The sequence below is a fragment of the Carex rostrata genome, chromosome 3, assembly GCF_964058835.1.
Source record: "Carex rostrata chromosome 3, lpCarRost1.2, whole genome shotgun sequence".
NCBI lineage: Eukaryota > Viridiplantae > Streptophyta > Magnoliopsida > Poales > Cyperaceae > Carex > Carex rostrata.
This window is the reverse complement of record NC_135920.1, coordinates 14,664,805-14,691,979: the sequence shown is the minus strand read 5'-3', so window position 1 is coordinate 14,691,979 and position 27,175 is coordinate 14,664,805. Positions and strand designations below refer to the sequence as shown.

Below are 27,175 nucleotides of genomic sequence, written 5' to 3'. Positions count from 1 at the left end.
CCAAAATTTAAAATTGTAAAAATGTCACTCCAAATTTCATTAATTTGTAATCTTGTCACTCCAAATAATTAATGACTAAAATACCCTCCTTTCTTCTCCTCCTCTTTTTCTCATGCCATGGCGAAAGGCCTATTCGATCCTATGGTCTCAGACTCTCAAAAGCTGAACCTGATTCACCGTTACATCTCTTTACAATCTTTTTATCTCCGATGTATTCACTGTTTCTTCTTACCTCGCTAATCCATTCATAGGATCTGCCGAGTTGATGATTCAGGTTCAGTTTTCGTGAGATCTCGCGATTCGATGTTTTGGATGAGCTTACTGCTCTGTTATAATGTGAGTTTGTTGATTTGGTTTTGGTTTTGGTGAAGCTTTGGTGGCCAAGAATTTAGCTGTATTATATCTTACTATATTCCATCATCTCGTAGCTGCCAATTGTTGTTTTTTATTTTAATATATAAGTAGATCTGGAATTTGACTATCCACATCCTTCTATAACAATTTCAATATAATGTTTAAATATCAGATAAGATTTAGGATCCCATTGCTCTCTTTTTTTGTATTTTTGATGAATCGAGTTATGTATTTTAGATAAACTATGCCATGTTTTTGTGCTCTTTATGCTGATTATATTTAGGAGCAAATTCTCTTTCGCTTTTGTTTTGTATAGAGAAGAAAAGGAGGCTGAAGAAGAAGAGAAGAAGGGAGGATATTTTAGTCATTAATTATTTAAAGTGGCAAAATTATAAATTAATGAAGTTTGAGATGGTATTTTTACAATTTCAAATTTCGAAATGATATTTTTACAATTTGAAGGTTTTTGAGTGACAAATAACTAATTTTCCCTTTTATGAGATATACTGAACTTTATAAAAAAAAAATCAACTAAATTTTAATATAGATGATAAAAAAGAAAGTTTAAAATTACGGGAGTGATTATGCAGCTTTGACTTGATAGTTAGATCCATTTCTGTAGAATCATGTGACGTGTGGTGACTTGCTTAGCTTTATTTCAGTTTTGAGAAAAATTATTTGCAGCTAGAAGAAAATTTACTTTTCAAACCTTGTTTTCTTTCTGTAAAAAAAAAAAACCTTGTTGAACACGTTTGTCTTCTGTAATCAAAGATACAAATTAAATAATGGTTTCTCCCCTAAGAAAAGCAAAAAAACAAAATACACCTGTATAAACTTCCAAACAGACCAAAAAGGTTCAGCTATTTTTGTTGCAAGATCAAATTTGAAGATCTTGTGCTGTGATTTTAGGTATTTGAAAGGTAATAAACTGAAATTTAAGGTGCCTCTAGTGGAATAAAGTAATTTTTTAAATACATTGATAGTTTTTTTTAACTCGCAAATATAATACATGAGAATAATTAATTAGTCTTTTTATTCAATAATATCCGTCAATACTTCAGAATAATTATTTTTATTCGATTTAATTAAACTTTACTTACCAATTACCATTAATTAAATTTTTATTCGATTTTATATGCTATGTGAGAAGAAAAAAAATCATTTTTCATTCAAATGAGGAGTTCTGTTTGATGATTTTATACGATGCTTATTATTGCTTAATAATTAATCCAAATATTTTTTTTGAGATAAAAATGAAGTCGAGCCTCTCACTTTTGAATATCCAAAGAAAAAAAATATAGCCGTGACTAACACATGCTGTAAGGTCACATTAGTCATGTTTTATCACACCTGACTATTTTTTTCATAATTTAAAATTGTTTATTGGAAAAAAAATGACAAAAGTATTTTATGAGTATTTTGGAGATAGGGAATTGTGATTATTTTATACTATTTATGTCTTTAAATTTATTAGCCTCAACACTCAAAGAAATGTTAGTTGCAAACACACAACCTACCCTTGTAGTATCTAGGTGTCGAACCACATAGAGTATGGTAAATATTTAGCTTAAACTTTAACAATTAATTTCATAAAATAAAAGGAAAGTAAAGTGCAAATAAAGTAAATTGGGGGGGGGGGGGGGGGGGGGGCGGGGGGGGGGGGGGGGGGGGGGGGGGTTGTTCTAACAATTCTATGTTTGTTGGGTTTTAGGTGGAAAAACCGTGCTGACTTAGGTGCGGAAAAAAGGCGTAAAACAAAAATTTTTACGTCTAACCTAAGCCGAGGATCTATCTCCATAATTGATTTCTAAAACTAAATTTATATAACAATTAAATAAATTAATATAACATTATACCTTGGTTCCAAATTCGAATTGGAACTGCTGACGGCTTTGTCTCGCTGCTCCTCCTCCTCGGACAACAGCACCAGACGTCTAGTGCCTCTATCAATAATCCACCAGGAATGATCAGAGAGCAAGTATTTCTCCTGCCAGAAATACTATACATATATGTCTATACGTATATATATTTATCCTAACCCAAATACTATTTGAGAGGAATTCCAAGAATCAGAGGAATCTGGCTTCCGGCGTTCAGTCAGCCTTTCAAACTCAAACTTAGAAATGGAAAAATGGTATGCCTTTACTCCAACCCTCCACCCCTATTTATAGGAGTAGCAGGTCGGTTTTGGGGTGATAAAGTCAGTTTTGGCCTTTGGTGAAAAGACCAAAATGCCCCTGGCCCAATAAACTATTTACAGAGGTCCAGAATAAATAGTTTTGGCCCGAAAAGGCCCATAAAGGTCCAGAAAGATCCAGTAAAGCCCAGTATAGATGGTTATTGGGCTTTGATTTGGGCCTAGTGTGAATAGTACACTGGCCCAGAAAGGCCCAGTATGAATAGTATCAGACTTGGGCTTTTTGGCTTCAACTCTTGGGCTTTTATAATCATATTCTAAATATAATTAAGGCCCAAATATACTATTCCATATTTATAATTGTTCTAAACAATTATATTTCATTTGCGGTTGTAACAATAATTACACAACGTGTCATACACGCTCATAATTTTAATCTGTTTAAGCCTATCATCTCTATGATATTTCTATATTTAATTATAACATTTATAATTAATATCTTGCCATCTTATTTATTAATTATAACTATTTATAATTAATAATAAGATTCTCTGATCCCGTTCCTATGCGGTTTGATCCGATAGGATCTGTGTTATGTTGGCAATAGAGTTAAAACTTCTACAAATCATAGTTGGCACCTGGCAGTGCACTGTGACCCCCAATTACACAGATGATGTTGTCTAGTACAATATCATGACCCTGCAGTAAACTTATTAATTTACTTGTGTTAATTCTTTCGTCTCATAGCAATAAATCAGGTTCAGGGTAGGTATGTGTCATCCCTGCAAACCAAATCTTTTCTTGATCTTGAGTATATTATTTTATATGATTAATCTCTATTAATCATACCGTATACGTATAATCTCACTCCTATCAAGGGGCCCAGTGTTGCTATCACTCGTATAATAATACGATGGACGATAGTACTTTTGGTGAGCATCTCTTCCTCCGCACAAGTCATGCATATTGAAATGCTACCTTTATAACTCTTTTTTACGTATAGCGTTTGATAAAACTTACAAATCCACATTTCTCATGTAGGAAAGACCACACATCATACTGTAGAACTTAACACGAATGAAACTGTTAATGACACAAACACATTACCATATATCGTTTCATTCTGGGTCAGTCAAATACCATGTTCTTAATGTTGGGGTTCACGCGGTGCTAACCGGAAACCGTTTAGGCTTAAGGTGCGGAATGACCGTAGAACAAAAATTTCTATGGCCAACTTAAGCTCAGGATTAAACTGGGTATGTCAGGAAACTTTCCAAGGCGGTCCACCTTCAGTATTCCTTTGGCATCAAAACCCAATTTAATCCTTTTACAGATCTACTCCATGATTGATTTCTAAAACTTTAATCTACTTACAAATTAAATAGATTAATATAACATATTTATACCTTGTTTCCAAATCACAGTTATAATGCAGACCGAGCGAGTAGAGCCTCACCAGGGAAGGAATCGACTCGGAACGGAGCATCAGACGTCTGATGCCTCTATCGGTTATCCACCAGGACTAACCGGAGAGCGGTTTATTTCTTCTGCCAGAAATACCGTAAACCGCGAAATTCTGCAAAAACACTATTCACGGGGAAAAGACGAAAACCCGTAAACACAAATTTTTGGTTGCTCAGTTTCATCAATATGCAAAACTGACATACCGCGAAATTCGGTAAAACACTATTCATCGATCCCGTAAATATACTTCACAACAACCCGCAAGATTATACGTCAAGTACGTATAACTTTCTTTTCTCAACCGAAACACTATTTGGGAGAGAAACCGAGAAAGAGAGAAAATATCGATTCGATTCTGCACGAAACGATACAAGTGAATTAGTGATTTTTCTCTCTACCCCTCCACCCCTATTTATAGGGTTTAGGGTCGGTTGCCAAATGACCAAAATGCCCTCCAAGTTTGGCCTATTTACAAGATATGTCATCGAATGGACAAGGATGATGACATGTGGATAAGATCGATGACGTGTCATCTGGATAGGATCGATGACACGTCATGCGGATAAGCACGAATCTGAAAAGACCCGAATGCCCTCGGCCCGAACACAAATAATGTTTGTATAATTATTCTGAACAATTATATATATTTTTCTGCGGTTGTTTGTTTCGGTATCGATGACGTGTCATCTTGATAGGATCGATGACATGTCATGCGGATAAGACGAATCTGAAAAGACCCGAATGCCCTCGGCCCGAATACAAATAATATTCGTATAATTATTCTGAACAATTATATATATTTTTCTTGCGGTTTGTTATTTCGGTAATTTATACAACGTGTCCTGCACATTTATAAATTAACCGGTTAACTTTTATACAACGTGTCACACACGTTTATAAATTAACCAATGTTTTTGCTTGTTATTTTTACATAACATTTATAATTTAATTATAACACGTATAATTAATTATAACCATCTTACTATTGATCATAACCAATTTATAATCAATCACAATAAGATTATCCGATTAACTCCTATATGGTGTGACCCAATAGGATCTGTGTTATGTTGGTAAATAGAGTTAAAATTGTTTTAACTTCTATAATCATGGGTGGCATCTGGCAACACATCATGACCATCCAATTACACAGATGATGTTGTACTGTACAATATCACGATTGTACTGTACAATATCACGGTCCAGTAAACAATTTACTTGTGTCTGTTCTTCTGTCTCATAGCTATCAGATCAGTTTCAAGGTAGATGTGTGTCATCCTTGCTAACTGAATCTTTTCTTGATCTTGAGCAGATTATCAAATATAATTACTCTTGTAATTATACCGCTAGCAGATAATCTAACTCTATCAAGGGGCCCAGTGATGCTATAGCTCGTATAGAGATACGAGGGACAAATAGTATTCTTGGTAAACTATCACTTCCTCAGCTAAGCTATACATATGGAAAAGCTACCGTTATGACTGCTTTTTACGGACAGCGGTGGATAACAATCACACATACATATTTCTCAGTGGGAACGATAAATACCTCATACTGTAGAACGTGACACTGAATGAAAACATAAATGACACGAACACAATTCTATTTAATGTTTCATTCGGGGTCTGTCAAATACCATGTTCCTAGAACATGTATCTATGTGATTAAAATGACATCTCGTGTCAGGTGGTTTGTAAAACTTAACCATCTTTTAATCCACATACTAACCTTATCGCGGTAATTAGTGTTCCTGCTAATTACCTTGGTCAGTGACTTTTTAAGAGTATATATCATCTATATTATGGAGTTTCACAATTTCAGTCATGAACTCGAAATGATCCATAAATTCAATAATACTCAAGGCAACAAAATGATATATAAATCATCCAATTCATGAACAAAGTTTTATGATAATTTATCGTATTATTGACTTCTAGATTATTACAAACTAACACTTAACATGTATCTATGTGATTGAATGACAACTCTTTGTCTATGGTCTGTGAAACATAACCATCATTTAATTCACATACTAACCTTATAATGGTAAATTAGTGTTCATGCTAATTACCTCGGTTAATGACTATTTAGAGTATTTATCATCTGTATCATGAAGTTTCACAATTTCAATTCTTAACCTATCATGATTCATAAAAGCAATAAAACTCATGGAACAAAATGAAATATATATTAATCATCCAATTCATGAACAAAATGATTGACTTCTAGATTACTACCCTAGCAAAGTTTGGGTTCAATACCTGAAAGAAAGGAATTTTAAACAATAAATGAAAATAAAATAAAGAAAAGAAAGATTGGTTTGCTTTCAAGTTGAGGAGATCTAGGGGTATTCGGTCTACAATCCCTTGCTAATTCTATCTATTCGGTATTGTTTAAATTCATGTATGATTTGATGAGGTTTCTAATCTAAAGTGTTAAAAAGGGTCACGGTCGTGAATTAATAACGTGTCTAGATAGTTTCAGACTTCACGGTCGTTCTTCACCCTAGCTATCTAGACCCATTAAGCTCTTGTTAGCCTATTTCAACTAATTATTGATACAAGTATTTTGGTGCGGTGGATTAATGTTCCTCGAATTTTAGGTGCTGTCACCATCCTAAAGGGATATTTAACAATATTTTGCACACAAAACACATACCAATACTTAGTCAATCTAGGTGTCCTAAGTAAGGGGTTTGACTTCACGGTCGTTCTTCACCAAACCCTAACCTTTAATTTTTATAATTCTGGATATGAATATCAAAGTACGGTCGCTTCTAATACAAATCCTAAGTTATTTGTGTTCATAATTTGGTACTGTCCTCTAATCCTAACTTCTTTGGATTCTTTGCATTACAAATAAATTCCAAAGTGGGACTACTTCGATTATAAGTACTAAACTATGTAATCAACACAAATAATAAATCACAGAAATTAACAATCAAATCCCATAAAACAATCATAATAAAAACAAATATCCAAATAAAATAGAATTAAACAAGTTCATGCAAAGATCTACTCTCTCTTGGAGAGATCCATTACAAAAATTGGCAAAAATAAGAAGAAATATAATAAAGAAATGATTGCACCCTTTATCAAATTAAAAACCCCAATCTTACCGAAATCTTGGGAAGATCTTCTCATTCTCCTTCCTAGAAAAGCCTCTGGAACTCCGAAAATTGCTGCAAATTTATCGTTGTATTTTATGGAAATGGACATGCACCAAGGGGGAAAGAGAGAGATGAGAGTTGTGTCTTTGAATGGGAATGAACCTCCTCTCTTATAGCCAAAGACTATGCCCAATTAAGAGGCTAGAAAGTGGGGTTAGTGTATGCTATCTTTGTATTGTTTCCCATATTGTCTTGTCCGCATTTGGCTATGCCCAATTAAGAGGCTAGAAAGTGGGGTTAGTGTGCGCTATCTTTGTATTGTTTCCCAGATTGTCTTGTCCACATTTGGCTGTCAAAACACGTCTTTGGTGCGCCAGAAATAGAAAAACTGTCAAACCATGTAATTCTGGTTGTCCGCGGGTCCAGTGCGTACGCATTGGTGGTGAGTGCGGATGGGTGGCCCGCACTGGCTCCAACATTCCTTATTTAACTTTCTGAATTTCTGCATAAATAACCTGAGTGCGTCCGCACTGGATGTGAGTGCGGATGGATGACCCGCACTCGTGAATTTTCTGTGTTGTTCCGAAGTTTTTGAAATTGGTTAAGTATTGAGTGCGGATGGATGACCCGCACTGGCTGATGAATGCGGACGCATTACGCTCGGACTTTTTCTTCTGCAGGTCTGAGATGCTGAAAATTCGGCTAAGTGCTGAGTGCGTCCGCACCTATGTTGCATGGATACGGATATGGGTATCGTATTTGATACGATACGGATATGGGTATCGTATTTGATACGATACGGATACGGCGATACGGTAATTTTAAAAAATTCCGGATACAATACGCCTATTAAATATATTATTTTTATTATATTATTAATTTAATACTTGTTAAATTTCAAAAATCTCGGACGGGAGACTATAAATAAAGAAGTAATATTAAATATTATACTAACTGGTTTCTAACATCAATCCGAAGTCGATGCAGTGGTAATGATAGTTGGCCCTACGTAGGAGGGGGCGGGTTCGATTCCTGCGTGAAGCAAAAATAATTGATTTTTAGCTCTTGGTGTATCGCGGTTCATAGGTCGACCGGTGCATGCGCGGTCCACAAGTTTGGTTCTGGTGCACTTTCCTCGTATCCTGCAGCGTATCCGGTTCAGCTGTGGCGTATCGATGCTGTGTCAACACGTATCGATGACCATATCTGCTGAGTAGAGATACGCCAGCTGGCATATCCGATACGCGTGTGATATAGATACGGGACCTAAACTGGCGTATCGGGGTAACATAGGTCCGCATTGAGGTTTATTTTCTTCAGTTTTCATCTTTTCCTGCATTTTAAAGTCAAACAACCGCAATAACTTGATTCTAGATGTATTCTATTCAATTTATATTCAAAATACATTATATTTGATGTTATTTTATGATAAAAATTAGATCGAATGTGTATATAATTTATACTTATCAGTATTCAAAAAGAATATGGAACAATTCATTGAAATATTAAAATGAAAAATTAATATTAGAAAAAAATTATGCCGTTTTCTGTGCTACGTCGTGTTGTAATTTTAAACTTATGATCTTGTTCAGATTATTCCACTAGCCAAATAAATTATCTTTATATAGAACATTTTATTACTAAAGGTTATGTATCCCAAAAATGAAATTAGTGTAATATTTAAAAGAGGAGGGATTCAAGTTACAACAAGTTACAATAACTATTTTTTACATTTTCAAATTTTTAAATCGTCAATCGAAACCGTTAAATGTGATCTCTACAATAAAATGTGCTTGGAGACCAAATTTTACAATTTTTAGAATTTTTTACTATTTATTAAGATGGGTACAAAAACTAGTCAAATTCAGACCATTAAATTTTGTACCAATCTTAATAAATAGTAAAAAAATTTCAAAAAATGTAAAATTTGGTCTCCAATTACATTTTATTGTAAAGATCACATCTAACGGTTTGGATCGACGATTTGGACTTTAAAAATGTAGAAAATAGTTATTATAATTTGTTGTAACTCAAAAATTGTTTTAACTTAGATCCCTCGTCTATTTAAAGAGTATCAGGTAATGAGTATGCGATTTACAAGGTTAATGAGTATGCGATTCACTTGTAAACATACTTGTGCTTAAATCAATGACGCGTTTATTGAAAGAAGATTGAAAATAATGGTTTGCCACGTCATCATCAATTATGTAATTTGTTTTCACTTTTATTGACTCTTTTCTTTTTTGTTTTTCTTGTTAGCCTTTGAGCATTTATTAAATATTTTTGTGGCATGTGTGCTCCTTTTTTAATATCTCCTTGTGGAGAAGCTTTTTGAGGGTAGGGGGCAACTTGCCATCCTACTTTTTTTTTATTAATAAGAAAGTTTTTTACAGGAGTCCAAGCGGACTTGTAGTACTAGAATTATATAGATTAATTACAATCACTGTAACCGTCCTATTGTATAGAAGTAAAAAGGAGCAGTTATTAAACTGCAATATGTAATTCAGCAGTGACTCGCCCACCGTTGAATTTCCATAGTCGCCTCATTACAAAGGATGTGACTTGTAGTCCTATTGTGCAGAAGCTTTTTGACCAGAAATTGAAGAGTTAAGCAGATTAACAATTGTGACAAAATTTTACAGTCAAAATTTTGGGTTTACAATATGCTGCAAAAGTAAACCCAAAATTAACGGTGAACATCATAACAGTACTCTCTTAATCATTGCATAAATCAATTTATTGATTTCCGGTACAAAATGTGAAAGATGGGAATTTTTTTATTTTTCATTAGTGAATATTTGAAATGAGATTTATTTTTTATATACATCAATTTAAATTTTTTGGCCAATTTTTCAAATTGAAATTATAAGATGTGTATCAAATTTTACCAATCAGAAATCGTTTGTCTATCAATTAAAATTTCAATGATTTTTTCTATCTATAATTTTTTTTTAAAATTGAATCAAAAATAATATTTATGACGTATAAATGACGGACGACGCGTTATACTACCGATCAGACATCAATTTACGCTGCCCTTTGGAAATTTTAGATGATGCACGGTGAAATTATCGACACGGACGCGAGTATGTATCCCCCAAAGTAACTCAATTTTTGAGTTTTGATCTGTACCGTCCAATCATAAATTCGGCCCAATCCGGCCCGTGGTGGAACGCTGGGGGCTTTCAATATTCGTGTTAGAATAGCTTGGACGGTACGGATCAAAAATAAGATTTTGCGTTACTTTAGAGGTTTTATATTCCATGGAAACGCGGCATAGTATGTCGGAACTAGAAGTTTTGATGACACGTTAACAATTAACAAAACATAAATATCGAGGAGGTACCTTCCCTTCCCTTCGATCAGTCAGTTAGTCGATCCCGTATTGGCACACGAATTCGTCTCTCGCTCCCGGTGGGGCAGCCATATAACACTTTTTGACACATAAAACAATACATATACGCACCCAGTCACTGTATTTGCTCGCAACCGCAATTTCACCCTGGTCCCCTCTCCTTTCCCTCTTTCCTAAGTTTTGCCACGTCGTACAATTTTGAAAGCCACGAGTAATATTTTGAATATAGAATTAGTCAGCTAGACCCGTTCCACTACTAGATATCATGGTTCCGTCGACCATTTCTAAGAATTACTCTGTCAATATATTACAGGGGTAAATATGCTTCAGTTCCGTGACAGAGCAATTTTTGCTTCATACAGCGCAAAGCCATATGCAGTACTGTTTTAGATCTATTGCCCGCGCTGCATGGAGTAAAAGATGCTCTGTTAGCTTACTAATTTAGGTATCTATTGCGCCTTGAACAAGTAATATAAAATTCAAAGAAGGATGTTAAATTGTTAATGCAAAGTTAAAACTATATATGCTCTGGCCGGCATGGAGGACAAAAGAGGGTTCAAAACTTCAAATACAAAGCTCTCAGCCAACTGGTTTGATTAGTTCAAGGTCTATGTGCATAGAAGACCATGAACATCCATTTTCAATCTTCCAAAAGATCAAATTCTTATCCATTTAACTAAATCCTATGCTTAGGTGACATCTCTCCTCTTAAACATCTTTATCGGACTACCCTACCTACCGAATGCTATAGCTCGTCGGCCTGATCTTATGCGGCACGCTTACAACAGGCTTCTAAGCTGCTGCTGGATAAGTCAGATCGTTTCGATGACGGACTACGATACCATCTGAGATGCCTCAACATATCTTAGCAACGTCCCAGACATTTCAACGGACCTGAATGACACATAAAGCACGAGTCCAGCTGTAAAGTTACAATGGCTACAAATGCTTTAGGTGGACGCACACACTCCAGGTCTCCAGTAATGTGGCTATAATTCTTTTATACAAGATTAGATCAAGGTGATTCAGAGTTAATTTTGTGAAAAAGCTTGCGCTATAATTTTACAGTTCTTAGAGCATCTTACTATAAATTATATAGAAAATAATGCATAATTGCACAAAAATTTGAAAAAAAAAAAAAGAGAATTATGAGGCAAACTTTACCCTTGTTCAATCTACATAAATGCTCATCTTGTCAAAATGATGTGCTAGGAAATTAATGTCACGTCACATGCTTGAAGATGGGTACAAAATTCAATGGTCTGAATTTGATATTTTTTGTACCCATCTTAATAAATAGTAAACAAATTCAGAAAAATGTAAAATTTGGTCTCCAAGCACATATTAATATGGAAAACAAGATGAACGGTTTGAATCGACTGTTTGAACTTTGAAAATAAAAATATGTTCATTTTACAAATAGGTCCTTATGTCCATAGAAGCATCACTCTACTTTTTGAACTTTTGTCATAGTTGGATTTCAGACTTACAAGTTACAACCTCCTATACGCAAAAAACAATTCCCAAGAATGAGATATATTAACATAAAAATTCATTCTTCAATAAGCAAAATTTAAATCTAATTATCTTGAAATGGATCAACCATGTTATATGATGCATCATCATAACTCAACAGTCAACAATCCACATAGAAAAAGTGTGTGACCTGTCACACGTTATGCTGGTCTAAGCCTGCCACAACAGATAGATTGACACGTGGGTCCCTCAATCCAACACCTGATTGTTGTGCATAACCAACGGTCACAAGACACACCACTCGTCGCAAGCCTACGAGGCTATGACTATGTCTCAATTGCAAAGGCATTCTAAGTTTCTTACCGTTACACGTTATTAGTTATTACTTATTACTCATTACCAAGGAAGTAATAAAATTAGGAAATTATTAAAATAGCATTTCACATGGGAAATTTTTATTCATAGAAATTATTAAATTCAGACGTACAAAAATAAAAAGAGTGTCTTGTTTCTAACAAATATAGAAAGATCTAACTCATTAACTCTGATTCAAAATATATGAATTTGACTCAATGATCTATATTCAAATTTTTTTTTTTAAATCATCTGTTGACCAGAGTTTGATTTTCCTCTAATCAGACAATCAAGATCCAAACTCAAAAAAGAAAAAAAAATCTGAATCATTGAGTCCGATCATTTATTGAAAACAATACAATTTTTTTTTATTTTCATACGTCTTATTTTAATAATTTGTACGGATAAAAAAGTTTGTTTGGCATGAGTACCGGATTAGATCGTTCAAAGAAATCCCAACTATTACCAGGAAGGCAGCATTTCGTCGACCTTTCCATTGGAAGGGGTCCACCTTCCCTTTTGTCCATTCCCAACTATTCTCAGTTTCTCACTCACCAATTTTCTGCTGCATCCAGCTCAAATTTAATGCTTGGTTTTCTCCTCATAACATATACAATTTATATTTTAAAACATTTTTTTAAATTCTCTCTTCTATTCTGATAAACACTTTTCAGTACAGTTGTCTTTCGATTGTAGAAAGATTTTGTTAAATATGGATCAATTGAAATGAAATTTTTGAATATAATGTTGATTACTTCTCAAGTTTTGTTTGATGAAGAACTTAGAAACAACTTTTAGCATACGGTGAATTAAATAAATAAGAAATTTATGTCGAAAAAATTAACTGAATCTAAAGAAAAATAGTGATACTAATAACATTTACTTTAACAACCTTAACAATATTTTTCAAAAATATATATTTATAAACTATTAAAATATAACAAAATGTATATAGATTATAATTTATTTTGTATAAAATTTCATATAATTTAAGTATCGTTTGAAATTTCATTGAAGACCGTACGTTAAATATAGATGGCTGCAACTTTTAAATCATTTGATAAGTTATAAAATTTGCAGGAAATTTTAGCATAATTCATATATAATTTACACAATGTATATCCACCTTTGAAATTTCAATTTAAAAATATAAAATATTTTTTACATTGAATCTCTATCCCAAAAAATAAATGACTTTGTTAATTGTTCATTCATTAAATAATAGACCAGTTCCTTGGATTTTGTTCTTAAAACACCATTTTTGCGCCCCTGTTTCTATAAATATAGACCCCCTGCCCTCATTAAAATCCTCCAAGTCCCTGCTTTTAATCTCGTTCTCACTTTTTGTTTTCTCTATCATCCCTGTTATTTTTACCTTCTTGCCTAGCCTCCTAGAGCCTAATCCACAATTCATAAACCATAAGCGCCCCTAAAAATGGCGCTAACGCTCTCATTCATCTCAACAACTCTCAAGCCCTCTCTGAAACCCACAATTTCCGACGAACCACCATCTCTCGTCTCATTTGTTTCCCCCCACAAACCCCTTTTCATAGCCTCATCCTGCCGCCTCAAAGCGGTACGTGCTTCGGCCAATGACCTCGGTCCGGTATCTGCTGAACGGCTGCATCCTGCAATAAAACCGGCACAAGCTGCACATAACGGATCGGCTCGTGTGCCGGTCTACGTTATGCTCCCTCTTGACACAATATATAAAGGGAACGACGGAAAGGGGGCCGTCAACCGGGCACGTGCACTGAATGCGAGTATGATGGCTCTTCGAAGCGCAGGGGTTGAGGGGATAATGGCAGATGTGTGGTGGGGATTGGTCGAAAGAGACGGGCCGATGAAATATGACTGGGAAGGCTATGCTGAGTTGGTACGCATGGCGGAGCGCAACGGGCTCAAGATGCAGATGGTCATGTCCTTCCACCAGTGTGGCGGCAACGTCGGTGATTCCTGCAGGTACAAATTGGGGATCTTTTGCTATTTTCTTATTTAATTTATATTTCTAATTTCTTAGGTTGTAATTTTCTTATTTTGTGGGCGGGACGATTTAAATTAAAAGGTTGTAATTTTCTTATTTTATGGAATGGGCCCCAAAATTAAGTTATCTTCTTTCAGTTATCCTCTCATCTTGTGAAAACTTGTATTAGAAAATAAGTTAAAGTGCTCTCCTGCCTTTATAGGGTGAAATTTCAGTTTCCACCGAAAGGTTTGGCAATTTTTCGTAATAGCCCTCCAAAAGATACCTTGTTTCAAGGACTTAATTACATGATGATTGTTTGTTCCCTCCTTTGGCCTTTCCCATGCATTTTTTAATTTTAAGAAAACATTATTTTACTGAGTCAGGGATCCGAGGTTTCTTAGGTATGTAGTTCTGTTCCTCTCCAATTGTATGGAAATCTTTGTAAGGTCTGATGCAAATTCAGGCCGTCTATTTCATATCGCACAACCAATGGATAGATTCCCGTTCTATCCGAATATAAAGATATAAATACATTTGGAATTGAAACTGATGCAGATCATCTCATCTGAGAAATTTTTTATAAATCATTCAAAAACTGTCCAAGGACTGTCAAATGACCGAATTAATCAAAAGAAGTGTCTAAAATTTGAAGTCACCATCTCATCAAGTTCAAATACCAGAAAGCCCTTCATGAAAAATTAGATACCCATTAGTTAAAACTTAAAACAGAGAATCATTAGATGTCTATTTATTGTTATAGCAAGTTCTGTATGGCAAAACTAAAAATATTAAATTTGACATAATAAATTTTCCCCTTTCAGCATTCCACTGCCACCATGGGTGCAAGAGGAAATGAACAGGGATCCTGACATTGTATACACCGACCGCTCCGGCCGCAGAAATCCAGAATACATCTCTTTGGGTTGCGACGAATTGCCTGTTCTTCGTGGCAGAACCCCTATCCAAGTTTACTCTGACTACATGCGCAGTTTCAGGGACCGCTTCAGCAATTACTTGGGCAACGTTATTGTGGTAAGTACAACAGTTTCAGTCAAGTGGTACCAGGACAAACTGCCTTGCACCAGTAATTGATATTTGTTTGGATTTGAATCTCATATGCTTTCCTGGAACTTCATTGCAGGAAATTCAAGTTGGTTTGGGACCATGTGGAGAGCTAAGGTATCCTTCATACCCAGAAAGCAACGGAACTTGGAGGTTTCCTGGTATCGGTGAATTTCAGTGTTACGATAAGGTACCTCCAACATTTTTTATATTTTCTGTACATAGATCTGGAGAAGGTGCTTAAGGCAATTATGGGTATTGATGGCAGTAGTACATGCATGGGGAAGTTAGTTTCTTCAAGTGAGTATTGTTGTACCAATGGTACCAGTACATTGATGCTTATGTTACTGGGTTTTATGGGTGATTCAGAACCTTTGTCTTGGAGTTAAGCTGCAGTGGGCTTCTGTAACTAAAATAAATGCATCATTTGGTTTTTGGTATGGATTGACATATATCATGTTGACAATACCAAAATTAGAATTAGTGATATAATCTTAGATTTTACATGGTTTTATCTTTCAAGATTAACAATATATAATATTTTGTTTGCAATTTTCAGTATATGAAGTCCTCTTTACAAGCCTGTGCAATTGCTGCTGGCCAGAGTGAATGGGGAAAAGGCGGCCCCCATGATGCTGGCCAATACAATCAATTCCCTGAAGAAACCGGTTTCTTTAAAAGAGAAGGTACGTGGAATACCGACTATGGAAAATTCTTCCTCAGTTGGTATTCTGACAAGCTCTTGCAACATGGGGACCGCATCCTCAAAGCGGCCGACTCAATATTCAGCAGTACCGGAGCCAAGCTATCAGCAAAGGTGGCCGGTATCCACTGGCACTACCGTTCTCGGTCCCATGCAGCGGAGCTCACTGCTGGGTACTACAACACCAGGTACCGGGATGGTTACGTACCAATTGCCAAGATGCTCGCAGAACGAGGAGTCGTCATGAATTTCACTTGCATGGAAATGAAAGACGAGCAACAACCTGGCCATGCTGGTTGTGCACCTGAGTTGCTGGTACAACAAGTCAAGAAAGCTGTCAGTTCAGCAGGTATAGAGCTGGCAGGAGAGAATGCTCTTGAGCGGTATGATGAGGCAGCATTTGCGCAAGTCATGGCAACCAGTAGAAGCGAGACTGGTACGGGACTAAGTGCCTTCACGTACCTGAGGTTGAACAAAAATTTGTTGGAGGAAGCCAACTGGAGACAATTTGTTTCTTTCGTGAAGGCGATGGGGGAAGGAGGAAGAAAAAATACTCTGCCTAGGTGCGACTCAAGTCAATCAGATTTGTATGTTGGTTTTATGATGAAAGGGGAGGGGAAGCCAGAGGCCGAAGCCGCCGCAGCCTTGTAAAGATCCAGATATGTACAGGTGGTGCGTGTATATATATAATTATATATATATATATATATATAGCTAGCCGTAATCTAGTAGAGGTGAGACACACAGGCAACATTGTTGTATTGCACAGGTGCTTATATTTTATCTGGCTGGCTGTAAGTGATCCTGCAGCTTCGCCGGTGAGATATCTGCTGTTTGATTCCCAAACTATTTTTGTGGGGATTTGATATTTTCACCTTGCAATGGTCTGATCCAGCTACACAAAACAGGGATGGTGATACCCATGACTTTCTATTGGTAAAAAAAAAAAAAAAAAAAAAAAAAAGGAGAGAGAGAGACAAAGGCAGAGACGGAGGAGCAAGCAAGAGAGGAGAGGTGTGCAACTCATATTTTTTTTTTTATCAAGAGCAGTTTTAAGCTCATATGATATGAATTGAATAAGGAAAGAAATTATGTTTAAGCTTATTTTTTATTTTTTTTTGCTTGTAATATCACGCTTATTTTGTTGCTGTGCATAACGATATTCGATCGTTTTACTTTTACCTCTACATTTTATTCTATTACTCGTCTTGAATTTAATATGATTATAAATCTGCTTGATTCAAGGCCTTCTCTTCCCTGTCTGGAGAATCATTTTGAGAAAAATGATTTAATTTTATTACATAATGAAGCTAATTTCTGCTCACAAATAATAACGATTAAATTAATTATTCCATTATATGTAGTTAAAGACGTGTGACATTTTCCTGTTTGCATGTTTTTTTTATAAATTAAATGAAACCAACTACATTTTAAACCGAATTTGACATGGCTTTTATTTTCCTGAAAAGAAAAGAGGCTTTGGTGTATAATGATTATACATCAATCTATAATCTTAAGATGCATGGAATGATTCACTATTAGTTCTATATATTTTACATAATCAGATAATTACGATGAAATCGCATCTAATTTAACCATACGAATTCAATAAGAACTCCGCCATTATTGAAACAATCCTGATTGCAGATACGATTTCTTACATGATCGATCGGTATCTGTATGACTGTATCCAATCAGTAGCCTAGCAGTGGCGAAGCCACCATGTTAATAACAGAGGTAGACAATTGTCTACCTCTGAAATTTTAAAATAAGATATGAAGTAGCATAAATATGTTAGTTTGCCTACTTCTAGAAATTAGATTATCTATCTCTATTCTTTGACAATTCATTATTGCAATCCAATCGAATGAATTAAATTGCAAATTGCGACTGATAATTAACTAAAATTATTCAGTGTTAATGTTTTTCTTGATTTTTGTTTAAATCTGATCTAGAATTTGATGAAATTGATTAAAATGATTTAAATATATAAGCTAATTTTGTCCACTGACCCAGTAACTGATAATCCGAAGCTTTTTGTCCACTCCTAGCTCAAATCCTGGCTACGCAACTTTAGCCTAGCCGCATAAGAAAGCAAAGTTTATAACAAAAAAAAAAAAATCCTCTTCATCTTGCTCCCATTCCATGCAGATTACAAAGTCATTCGAATCCCTGGCCTATATATACTTCTTTTCTCGGTTTTCAGAAAGTAAAAGCCCAATGTTGTTATCAAATTACATGCTTGGCAAATCTAGTGGATATTGTGGAGGCCCGGTTGAGGACCCGACCCGTTTCCTCCCGGTAATGGTCTGACCTGACCTGAAGGCTGAAGAGTCGAAGTCTGAGCAGAGAGAGCGTGCTGAACCTGAAAGGCTTCCCACTGGGCGGCGCCACCAACCCATGCCGACCCACTCCGATGCTCTCCTCTTCCCTCCGCCGTGCCACCGCCACATCCATTCCTTCCCCTATCTCCTCTTCATTCAGTCCTGATTTTACCTTTCTCATTTCTCGTCTCCCAGTTTCCCTCCGACACAAGACCCTCATTTCCCTCCCTTACCTCGTAAAGACCTCACCTTCCTCTCTCCAGTCCCTTGACTCCCTCCATTCCCTCCTCCTCCCCTTCTCCGTCGATTGCCCTCTCCAGTCGCTCTTCTCCTCCTGTACTGCTGCCTTCTGCCTCTCCCGTGCGTCTCTTTCCCTACGCCCCCTCGCACAGTCCCTCCTTTCTACCCTTCTCCTTCGCACCAATCCCTCCACTTCCTCCTCGTCCATTCTTTTCCAGTGGGCCGATCATTACTGTTCGCTCGATATGGAGATCAGGTACTACGCACTTGACTTCGTGTTGCGGGCTTTCCTTGTTTCTGGAATGGCCTCTGAAGCCTTAGCCGTAGTATGTCGGATTAGGAGCATTCATCGTACACCGAGTCTCACAGCTCTATCTATTTTGCTGAGGTTGCTGTACCAGAAGGGTGATATGGGTAATGCATGGAAGGTGTTTGTTGAAATGCTCACAAGAGGTCCATTGCCAAGTTGCCAAACTTTTAATATCGTAATTCTGGGTTTCTGTAGAAGAGGCTTTCTCAGAGTAGGTGAGGGTTTGTTGAGGGTCATGAGAAAGTTTCAACTTGAGCCCGACTCGTGTAGTTACAACATCTTGATCAAAGCACATTGTGCATATGGGAGGTTAGATGACGCCTTTGAGATGTTTGTTGTAATGCTTGAAGGTGGTTCTTTTCCCACTGTGGTGACTTACAATATATTAGTGGATAAACTGTGTCGGGAAGGGAGGATGGTAGAAGCTAGAAAGCTTTTTGATAGTATGGCAGAGGTAGGGATCAAGCACAACACAATAACTTATAACGTTCTGTTAGATGGATATGTTAAGGCTGGTCAGGTAGAAAAGGCTAATTTGGCTTATATGGAAATGAAAAGGAATGGTTTGGTACCAGATCTTTGTACGTTGAACATTCTCTTATCAGGTCAGTACAAGTTTCGGAAGGTTCTTGTAGGAGAGAAGGAGAATATCTTGGATGAGTTAACAACACCTGATGTTGACTTGTTGATTTCTAGGTTCTGTTGGGAGGGTCAGCTGGATAAAGCCAGAGAAGTCTTGTTACAAGCAATTAAAGATGGGGTACCTGTTGGTGTTACCGGGTTTAATTCTCTTTTATATAGTTATAGCAAGGAAGGGTTGGAGGAGGAGACGTTCATGTTGTACAGAACCATGTTGGATGTCGGTCTCAGTCCTTCGGCCTCCACTTGCAATGCTCTTATCATGGCAGCATGCAATGCTCGAATGTTAAAAGATGCACGTGATTTGCTCGATGATATGCTGAAGAGAGGGTTTTGTGTGAACACTTCTGCTTTCACAATATATTTGGATGCATGTTTCAAGGCTGGAGATAGTACTAGTGCAATGTCATGTTGGCAGGATATGAAGCAGTACGGATTGAACCCTGATTTAGTTGCATTTTCGGCCTATATCAATGGCCTTTGCAAAGCTAATTGTATGCAGGAGGCGGCTGTAGCTTTTAATGACATGGTGCACAGTGGACTTGTGCCAAACAATTTCACCTACAATTCCCTGATTCACGGTCTCTGCAAGACTGGTGATGTAGACCAAGCACTGCAGCTAGAGGAGAGAATGAGACAACAAGGGCTTGTACCTGATATTTATACCACCAACATATTAATCGACGGTTTTTGCCGGTGTGGAATGGTAAAAACGGCAAATAAATTACTGTCTCAAATGTACTCTTCTGGGCCAACCCCAGATGTTGTCACTTACAATACCTTCATAAATATGTATTGTGGGACTCATGATATGACCAATGCGATAGGCTACCTCAACAAGATGCTCTCGCAAGGCTGTCTACCAGATTTATACACGTACAATATATGGATCCATAGTCTATGTATGGATCACATGATGAATAGAGCCATGAAATTGCTAGACGAGCTGGAATCTATGGGTTTCTTACCAAATTCAGTCACATACACCATTTTAGTGAATGGTCTTTGCCGTGATGTGCTCGACCGAGCAGTTATTGTAACTGCTCGATTGCTGAAAATGGCATTTGTACCGAATTCTATTACAGTTAATGTTCTTCTCTCTCAATTTTGCAAGCTAGGGATGTATAATAGAGCCCTAACTTGGGCAAGGAAGCTTAGTGAGGCTGAGTTAGGATTTGATGATGTTACATGGAAGGTAATTGATTGGGCCCAGAGGGAGGTCCGGGATGGTAATGACCGATCGAGGGAGGATTCCGCACGGTCTCATTTTATTGAGTTTTTGATGATCATTACCTATAATTCATTATTTAGGCAAAATCAATTAGGAGTAGGTATTTGATCATTGATAAGCCAGGATAGGTATGGAGATGGGATGGTTTAGCAACCCGGGAATGAACAGGAAGGGTCAAATTGGAGACCCAAAGCACAGCCCCGTGAAGATGTATAAATAAATGTATGAATGGTGGCCTTGTTTGTATCTCGACCGAGCCGCATTGGATGTTACAACATCACCTTATCACCATTATTGCAGTACAGTGTGTGCTTCACAGGAGAGATGAAGTTTGTACATCCAGTGGAAAATTTTATTTTCATTTTGAAGAATAACAGGAAGTTAAGAAAATTTTTAATATTGTATTCGGGTTTTTCTGTGCCAAAAAAAAATAGGTTGGTTACTTCACCCATTTATATTGATTTTTCATGCTAATTATGTAACAGGAAGTTAAGAAACTTTTTAATATTGTATGAGGGTGCTTCTGTGCCAAAAAAAAAAAAAAAAATTAGGTTGGTTACTTCACCCATTTATATTGATTTTTCATGCTAATTATGTAATCATCCCTCGAGAATACAAATTGTTTCTATTTCCTTGGAAATAATTCGAAATCAGACTACAGCTTTTGAAGGGTACATTTGAAGAATTGTATGAGTTTCGAGTGGGATTGCAAATATTTCGTGATGTGAACTTGTCACTGTTGCTTTAATGCGAAGGTGAATTACGTGGTGGCTCTTCTCAGCCGAAAGAAAATGAAAAGAAAAAAGATTGAGCCTGTGTTTAGTGGGCTGACATAGAAATTTATTCAGCAGGCCCACTTGAACTTCAATTATATGACATAAATCTGAAATTTTATTGGTGGGTCTTTTTGAGTTCGTTAATGAATATGCCGGTTAATCTAATTGGAAAATCTATTAGAAAGTGATTTGATGGATAAGTGAAATTTGTACTGAGAGAGAAAAGGTACAGAATCATTTTTAATTGGCTTTCATAATTAATACATGAAGACAGACTAAATTCGAGTCGTTTGTTGTTCATTAATTAGAATCTACAAGTACTACTTTCCGATCTTTAACTAATATAATATTTCCTGTGTAAGAAATTGAAATGCCATCTAACTTCGATAAAAGTTGATATATTATAGTTGTGCATTTTTATGATTATGAAGCATTAAGGCTATGCTCAAAAGTTAGTACTAGGAGGGGTAAATTGTTTTTTTAACATGAATCCGTTACATTTGTATGTACTATCAGGGGCTGGAAAGTGGCTAAGTTTCTTCTTTGGTAAAAAAAAAATCGTAAATTATATATGTAATTTTATTATTGTTAATTAAAGTTTCATAATCTGTCCCTCTATTTATGAAGCATTTGTTTAATTGAAGCAACAAATATATCTCGTTCTAAAATATATTTTACGTAATATATATATTCTTTTATATTAAATTTAACTTTCGTTACAGTAAATTTCTGATAAGTATAGAGGGCAAAGAATCTTTAGTTGAATCTTCTTTGCCAAATACGATTGCTGAATCAGATCTCAACTTTCTTTTCATGTGCATTGCTTAACCTCAGAAAAGGGAGTGTGGGCCGTGTGGCGAATGTGAGAAAAAATTAAAAAAAATTTAAGTTTTTTTTTTTAATTAAAGAGTCATGATCCACTCAATATATCTTAAATGTTATTCTTGAGAATTGAACATGCGTCTCTCTCACATTGTCACAAAGTCACAGTTTCAAATTGTCAGCTTTCTAATTTATCTTTCTCGTCTCTTCTATTCCTAACATAATGCAATAATATATTCATTTACCGCTTTTATAGATTTCGGAGCAAGATTTCACTAGTAAGTAATGATCGACTTCTCCCTTGTTCGTCAAATTTTAGTCCCTTGCCAACCGAACTCTGGTATTGCAAGGTTTCACTAATAAATGGAGGTATGTTCGAGTGTATTTTTTTTTTGCTAAGAATTACAATGACAAAAGGAGAAAACAAAGCTCGCTATATCTACCGAAATTTGTATTTCTACCGTAACAAAAAAAAAAGAGTCCAAAATACTTATGTTTGGTCATAATTCGACAAATACTCAGACTGCAGGGACATTTCACGGCCTGATAAGCCGAAATGATATATGTTGAAACCTAGGGTTTGTTGTGTAAATTAAGCCGAGTTTTGTTGAAATTAGAATTTAATTAGGTTAGAAATGTTTAAAAGTTCAAGTTACTGCTCTAGTTGTGTTTATTTTGTAGGCAATCAAGTGCTTGGAGCTTAACGGAGCAAGACAGCACGAAGTCTGGCGAATTTTCTCTTTTATTGCGGGCCGCAATTAATTTATTGCGGACCGCAACCAACTCAGACAGAACAGCATTTTCAGAACAGATTTCTGTATTATTATTGCGGCCCGCAATGGAGGTTATTGCGGCCCGCAATAAACAGTTCCAGAACGATATTTTTTGCTATTATTAGTTGTTTTTATTTCTGGAAGAGAATAACTGTTTTTAAGGACGAATTTTAGACATTAGAAAGAGAGAAAAGCAGAGGAGAATAGGGAGAAAAAGGGGAGACAAAAGGAAGGAGAAGAAGATAGCGAATTCTTCGAGCGGTTATATTGATTTCTTTCTTTTAGAACTCTCTTACTTGTTTATTCTCTTTTGTGCTTTAGCCATGATCGGCTAAGGTCATTTCTAGGGTTGATTAGGGTTATGCTTGAAACTTGTGTCATGAATTAGTTGATTTTATATTATATTTACTTGTTCCTTGGTATGATCTATTCTTTATATTATTTGATTGTGATGACTTAATCGAAATTGCATGAAACCCTAGGATTTGGTATTTGCAATCGAGAGATTAAATATTTAGTCCTGACCATAAAGAATAGGGTATTTGGTAGGCTAAGTACCGAGAGGCGACGCTTGTCTTATACGGGCTTAACCCGATAGGTTAGAAAATTGTACCAAGTACCGAGAGGTGACGAATAACTTTCTACACCAATTGGGACAGTTAAGGACTTAATGACTTTGGATTAGTGTAACCAAGTACCGAGAGGCGACATTTACACTAATTTAAAGATGGTATTAATATAGAGATATCACTTTATACCTATAACATTCGACTGTGCCTTCATAATTATAAGAACAACTTTAATAAATCAATTAATCGTGACATTAGTGGATAGGAACCCTAAGAAACCCTAATTTCTCATTCTTGCTTAAAAACCACATTTCGACCTTAGAATTTAGTTAATTCAGTTTGATCACCGACAAACAAACCTCTTAAACAAACACAAACCTTTTTAATTCACTTTTACTAAATTAAATAGCTAGGTTAGAATTAATATTCCAAATTGTCCCTGTGGAGACGATCCCTAAGTACTCCTCGATAAGGTTGTACACTTGCAACCAAATTGAGCGCATTTTAGGATTTATTACTTGTGTAGTAAAGACCACATCAAGTTTTTGGCGCCGTTGCCGGGGACAACGGTGAATATTATTTCAGACCTAAGTAATTTAGTTAGTAATTGTTTTTAATTTTCTTTTATTTCCTTTCTCTTTTGATCTAGGTTGAAATCTGGCAGAGGAACCTCCAACTCCAGACGCCACAAATTTGGTTGAGTGGTTTTCGAGGAGAGGATCAACTCATCTTTTTTATGAGAGAAGAAACAAGCACCCAACAAGGGGACCTTTCTTTCCCTTGAATCCACGCCGGTTAGACATGTCGACCGGAAATGATGATGTTAGGTTTCAAAATCTTCAAAGAGAAAGGGATCGGATGGCCAATGAACTTCAACGTTTGAGGGCAGCTAATTTAGAGAGAGAAAATCTTGAAGCAGCCGATGCCAACCGCCCTTTGAGAGACTTTACGGCACCTAGGGCTGAGGAAATCCACCTTGGGTACACTGCACCTACTATCAATGCTGAGGAATACCAAATTCCTCCTGCATGGGTTAGCATGGTGCAGCGTAATCTTTTCCATGGTCTGCCTCATGAAGATGCCACACAAGACTTAGCCAACTTTGAAGAAATCTGCAGTACAATCAAGGTACAAACTGTTTCTCCTGATGATCTTAAAGTGATGGCTTTCACTTTTTCTCTTGCAGACAAGGCTAAAGGTTGGATAAGGGGACAACGGCCCGAGAACATGAACACTTGGCCTAAGGTGGCGAATGCTTTCCTCAACAAGTTCTTTCCACCATCCAAAACAAACTCCTTGCGCCATCAAATCCACAATTTCCGACAAAAAGGAGATGAAACCATGAGCGAAGCATGGGAAAGATTTCAAGAACTGCAGAGGTGCTGCCCTCACCATGGTATCGAGGGGTGGAACCTATTGCAAATCTTCTACAACAGTCTTCTGCCACAAGACAAGGGTATGCTAGACGCAGCCGCTGGAGGTAGTCTCATGAACAAAGGGGCTGTTGATGGATACAAGTTGGTTGATGACATGGCTCTCAACCAAAGCCAATGGCACAACCCTAGGGAGACCCCGATCATCCTGCAACGGGGAATGAAGGAGGTGAATTCGAATTCAAACATGGCCACAGAAATTGCCGCTTTAAATCGCAAGATTGATCAAATGAGCGTAAAATCGGTAAATTATCCTTCTTCTCTTCCTTGTTCAATTTGTGGTGGAACCGACCATTTAGCACTCAATTGTGGTATAAGTAATGAGGTTAGTCATGAGGAAGTTAATGCCATAAACCAAGGCAATTTCAAACCAAATAACAATCCTTACTCCAATACTTACAATCCCGGTTGGAGAAATCACCCAAACTTTTCGTGGAGACAAAATGACCAATCAACCCAAGGTAACTCAAACTTTAATCGGCCAAATCAAGGTTATGGTAACCAAGGGTATGGTTCTAATGCACCACCAAAATCCAGTCTTGAATTGATGATGGAGACTTTCATGACAAGTCAAAATCAAAAATTCGATGAATTGACCAAAAAGGTAGACATGTTGGCAACCCAAAACAAATTGCTTGAAAACCAAGTTGCACAACAAGCTACACAATTCTCTCGCCCACCGGGCACCCTCCCGCCAAAACCCGAGAACAATCCCAAGGATGTCAAGGCGGTTAGGCACATGCTTCGCAGCGGTACGCAATATGAGGATCCACCTATGCCAAAGCATGACTTCATACAACCGCAAGGAGAAGAGGCACGAACCAATGATGAGCACATCTCCACACATGAGGATTTCGCCTCGAAGGAAAACACACCAATTGCACCAAGCGGCCATGCGGAACAAGCAAAGCCCTCTCAAGATGAGATGCCAAAGGTAAGTGCACAGCAGGTACCTCTCTACATCCCTCCCCACAAATACGCACCTTTTCCTGGTAGAATTAAAAATGAGAAGACCGACAAGCAATTTACCAAATTCCTGGAATTGTTGAAACAATTGCATGTGAACCTACCATTGACTGAGGTAATGACCCAAATGCCAGTTTACACCAAATTTTTCAAGGATATCCTTTCAAATAGGCGTAAACTTGAAGAAGTCCAAATGGTGTCCTTAGACTCAAATGGTAGTGTCATGGTAATGAATGAATTGCCCAAAAAGTTGGATGATCCGGGTAAATTTTCCATACCATGTTCAATAGGAAATGTCCAATTCAAACGTGCACTCTGTGATCTAGGAGCAAGTGTAAGACTCATGCCAAAGTCGGTTTATGATAGGTTAGGTGTTGGGGAACTTAAGCCAACTAGAATTTCTCTCCAATTGGCAGACCAATCGGTTAAGTTACCCCTAGGAGTGGTAGAGGACTTGCCAATTCAAATTGGTAAATTCTTTGTTCCAATAGACTTTGTTGTGGTTGACATGGATGAGAACACTCACACTCCACTCTTGTTAGGTCGACCATTTCTCAATACGGCAAAAGCTGTGATTTATGTTCACGATGGAATTATAACAATGAACATTGGTGAAGAAAAATTAACATTTGACATCAAAAGATCCATGAGATATCCATCTAACGATCAAAGTGTTTTTAGTGTTGAGATTCTTGACAGGTTGATAGATGAGGAGCTCATGAACAACTTGGAGAAGGGTTCCGTTGAGTATTGGATGGATCAGGAGTGCGAAAAATCCAACCAAACGAGTTCTGTAGACCTTATTGCGGCCCGGAGTGAAAGTTATTGCGGTCCGCAGCCAATCCAGACAGAGCAGGAAGAAATTCACACAGTTATTGCGGCCCGCAACCACTTCAGACAGAGAATCTGCAGAAATCAGAATTTATTGCGGCCCGCAATAACCCTTCCCAGATTGACAAAAAACCTATTCTGAGCCCAATTTTTCAGGTTTCAACCGCCGAAACCTTTCCCAACTTTGCCGAAACCTCGAAGAATGCGCCCAAGGTTGAACTAAAGCCATTACCTTCGACCCTGCGATATGAATACCTCGGTCCAAACCAAACCTATCCCGT

At 36.8% G+C, this 27,175-nt stretch overlaps 2 protein-coding genes and 1 non-coding gene across 3 annotated transcripts; 2 read left to right on the top strand and 1 right to left on the bottom strand.

Moving 5' to 3' along the window:
* Positions 1-13,542: 13,542 nt before the first annotated feature.
* LOC144551706 (beta-amylase 3, chloroplastic-like) lies at positions 13,543-17,161 on the top strand. Its single transcript, XM_078299779.1, has 4 exons — positions 13,543-14,211; positions 15,037-15,247; positions 15,357-15,467; positions 15,837-17,161. Exons 1-4 carry the CDS (start codon positions 13,685-13,687, stop codon positions 16,629-16,631), a joined length of 1,644 nt encoding a protein of 547 aa, XP_078155905.1. The 5' UTR covers positions 13,543-13,684; the 3' UTR covers positions 16,632-17,161.
* A 1,077-nt stretch (positions 17,162-18,238) lies between these two features.
* LOC144551705 (uncharacterized) lies at positions 18,239-20,968 on the top strand. The gene has a single exon (XM_078299777.1). The coding sequence runs from the start codon at positions 18,397-18,399 to the stop codon at positions 20,830-20,832; it is 2,436 nt and encodes an 811-aa protein (XP_078155903.1). The 5' UTR covers positions 18,239-18,396; the 3' UTR covers positions 20,833-20,968.
* A 3,985-nt stretch (positions 20,969-24,953) lies between these two features.
* On the bottom strand, positions 24,954-25,064 carry LOC144552356 (small nucleolar RNA R71). Its single transcript, XR_013511090.1, has one exon. It is a non-coding gene; the product is annotated as a small nucleolar RNA R71 (small nucleolar RNA).
* Between the last annotated feature and the right edge of the window lie 2,111 nt (positions 25,065-27,175).

What these genes read in the sequence shown, in the direction of transcription:
- LOC144551706 (XM_078299779.1), top strand. Translation starts at nt 13,685, where the DNA reads ATGGCGCTAACGCTCTCATTCATCTCAACAACTCTCAAGCCCTCTCTG. An exon ending in ACTTGGGCAACGTTATTGTG is followed by an intron (nt 15,248 to 15,356) that starts GTAAGTACAACA and finishes ACTTCATTGCAG; the next exon opens with GAAATTCAAGTTGGTTTGGG. An exon ending in AATTTCAGTGTTACGATAAG is followed by an intron (nt 15,468 to 15,836) that starts GTACCTCCAACA and finishes TGCAATTTTCAG; the next exon opens with TATATGAAGTCCTCTTTACA.
- LOC144551705 (XM_078299777.1), top strand. Translation starts at nt 18,397, where the DNA reads ATGCTCTCCTCTTCCCTCCGCCGTGCCACCGCCACATCCATTCCTTCC.